General features: G+C 39.9%; 1 protein-coding gene across 1 annotated transcript; it reads left to right on the top strand.

The window, feature by feature from the left end:
• On the top strand, window positions 1-2,043 carry LOC121388813 (zinc finger protein 239-like). The gene has a single exon (XM_041520318.1). It carries the CDS (start codon window positions 349-351, stop codon window positions 1,219-1,221), a length of 873 nt encoding a protein of 290 aa, XP_041376252.1. The 5' UTR covers window positions 1-348; the 3' UTR covers window positions 1,222-2,043.
• The last annotated feature ends 771 nt before the right edge of the window (window positions 2,044-2,814 follow it).

Genomic DNA, 2,814 nt, shown 5'->3' with positions numbered 1-2,814 from the left:
TATATGGCACAATAACCAAATGTTGGACATCCAATAGTTGATGATTAATAAATCAATGTGCTCTAGTAGTGTCGTTAAACAAAACAAACTTTAAATTGGTCGAAATAGCACTAACATGCTACTTGTGTTCTTGATGGACAGAGACAAATATTAATCAATAAAAGTGACAAATCAGAATTGAGGATGTGTTAAAAAGTTTATTTGTGAAAACAAGTGTAAGAAAAGCAAGAGGATATACATAACCAAACATAGTGACATCACATAATTTAGTACTCTGCAGGTACAGAGAGAAAGTACGTTATAAAAAAATGGATTGAAGATACATTAAGACGTCAAACAAAAAGCAATATGTCGCAGAATGCTACTGAAGCTAATATCAACAGACCCTTCATGTGTGGAGTATGTTCCAAATGTTTTGAATACAAGAGCCATATTAAGAGACACATGTTGTCCCATAGAGAGAAACATTTCAAGTGTAAATTGTGTTCAAAATGTTTCGCAGATAGTTGCGGCCTGAGAGACCATGCGCTCATCAATTGTAAGTCTGGAAAGAAACCTTTCAAATGTCTATTATGTTCAAAATATTTTGTGGACGGTGGCAGCCTGAGAGACCATGCGCTCATCCATTCTGGGGAGAAAACTTTCCAATGCGAAGTATGCTCACGGTGTTTCCCCAAGCGGTCAGAACTGACAGATCACACCAGGGTACACACGGGTACGAAACCCTACGGATGTGATGTGTGTCTGAAGAATTTTGCTCACCGAACCACGCTGAGCCGCCATAAGCGGATACACACGGGCGAAAAACCTTTCGTATGTGAAGTATGTGGAAAGCGTTTCGCAGACAAGACCACGAAGAAACGCCACACCGTGATCCACAGTGGAAAGAAAGCTCACCAGTGTAGCATCTGCACCATGGGCTTCTCGTCGGGCAACCATCTGAAAAGCCACATGATGGTCCACACTGGTGAAAAACCGTTCAAATGTGACAAGTGCGCGCTGCGTTTCTCACGGAGAACCAATCTGAGACAGCATGCAACTGTGCATGGTGGCGAGAAACCTTTTAAGTGCGAGGTGTGTTCAAAAGGTTTCAGACGTAATTGCGACATGAAGAGACACAGGCAGACGCACACCGGTGAGCGACCTTTCAAATGCGAGCTATGTTCAAAATTTTACACCCAAACATCCGCGCTTCAGTTTCACGTGCAAACTCAGCACTGACGAGAAATCGTGAAATATGTAATGTGATCAAGATGTTTTTTAACAGTGTGATTGTTTCAAAACGCATACCTGTATGCTCAACCTTTTACCGGTGAACGAAATATATTATGTGGAGTATCGGAGTCATTATTAGTCCCCTACCGGTCCAACGACGGGGCGATATAGGGATAATCTGTCTGTCCATATGTCCCACATATAGTGGTTTTGTTTTTAATGATTATATATGTTTTTTTATGCAAGATATTGAGCTGAATGTTTGTGTATAGCTTTATCATGCTTTTACAGATCAAGTTAGACTTTCATGGCGATTTACTCATTTGTTAGTTATGGCTGTTAAACATTGGCTATACGAAAAATTGTTAGGTCCATTTGGCGACATGTATTGCTTTATTATACTCTCAAAAGGCTTCTTGTGACTATTGTGGAATGTTCATATACATCAATGGTAAAAAGGCCCGATTCCGTTATAATGAGGTTATAACGAAATGTTTTGACCTTAGTGTGGTGTTAAAACATTTCACAAGCTGTCACCACAGCAATATTATACATTGGATGCGAAAAGAGCATTCATTTGCATTTTTATTTTATTTGAGATCCCTATTGGGCTATCTCTCATTCCAGCCAGTGCACCTCAACTAGTATAGCAAAGGCCGTATGTTATGTGCTATCCTTGTTGTGGGATAATGCTCCTAATGGGAACATGTAGCAGGTTTTCTCTCCAAGACACTATGTCAAAATGACCAAATGTTCAACATCCAATAGCCGATGATTAATAAATCGATGTGCTCTAGTGGTGTCATTAAACAAAATTACTCCCCCCTCCACCCCAACAGCCAATGATTAATAAATCAATGTGCTCTAGTGTTCTTCATATGAACCGAAGGGGCGGGACGTAGCCCAGTGGTAAAGCGCTCGCTTGATGCGCGGTCGATCTGGGATCGATCCCAGTCGGTGGGCCCACTGGGTTATTTCTCGTCACAGCCAATGCACCACGACTGGTATATCAAAGGCCGTGGTATGTGCTATCCTGTGTGGGATGGTGCATATAAAATATCCCTTGCTACTAATGGAAAAATGTAGCGGGTTTCCTCTCTATGACTGTGTCAAAATGACCATATGTTTGACATCCAATAGGCGATGATTAATACATCAATGTTCTCTAGTGATGTCGTTAAACAAAACAAACAAACTTCATATGAACCGAACTACTCGGGAGAGGGCCTCGTAAGTTGGATAACTTGTGCCTAATCCATCTGTACATTATATACAATAAAATATGTTTCAATCAATCAATCAACTACTCAGTCGAGCGCTCACCCGAGCAGCGTTCCACCCCCAACTGTATGCTCATTTTATCGTCTTTGATTCATCACATTTTAAACAGTACTGATATTTCTTAACAAAACATATATAATCTGAACGCCAAAAGAAACTATGCACTTATTATTTTTCGTATTAATTCTTGTAATAGATTAAAATAAGTAAGAAAAACTTCAAAAAAGTTCATTACTGGTACTCATCCTGGTGAGTGGTAAAAACAGTAAAATTGTAATGTTTGCCAAATCGAAGATCTCATATAGAGAGAGTCGTAAC

Source organism: Gigantopelta aegis, chromosome 14 (assembly GCF_016097555.1).
Source record: "Gigantopelta aegis isolate Gae_Host chromosome 14, Gae_host_genome, whole genome shotgun sequence".
NCBI lineage: Eukaryota > Metazoa > Mollusca > Gastropoda > Neomphalida > Peltospiridae > Gigantopelta > Gigantopelta aegis.
Note: the sequence above shows the minus strand (reverse complement) of the source record. Positions and strands in the feature narration are given on the sequence as shown.

Bases quoted from the DNA above. Each gene is read 5' to 3' on its own strand.
- LOC121388813 (XM_041520318.1), top strand. From the start codon at position 349: ATGTCGCAGAATGCTACTGAAGCTAATATCAACAGACCCTTCATGTGT.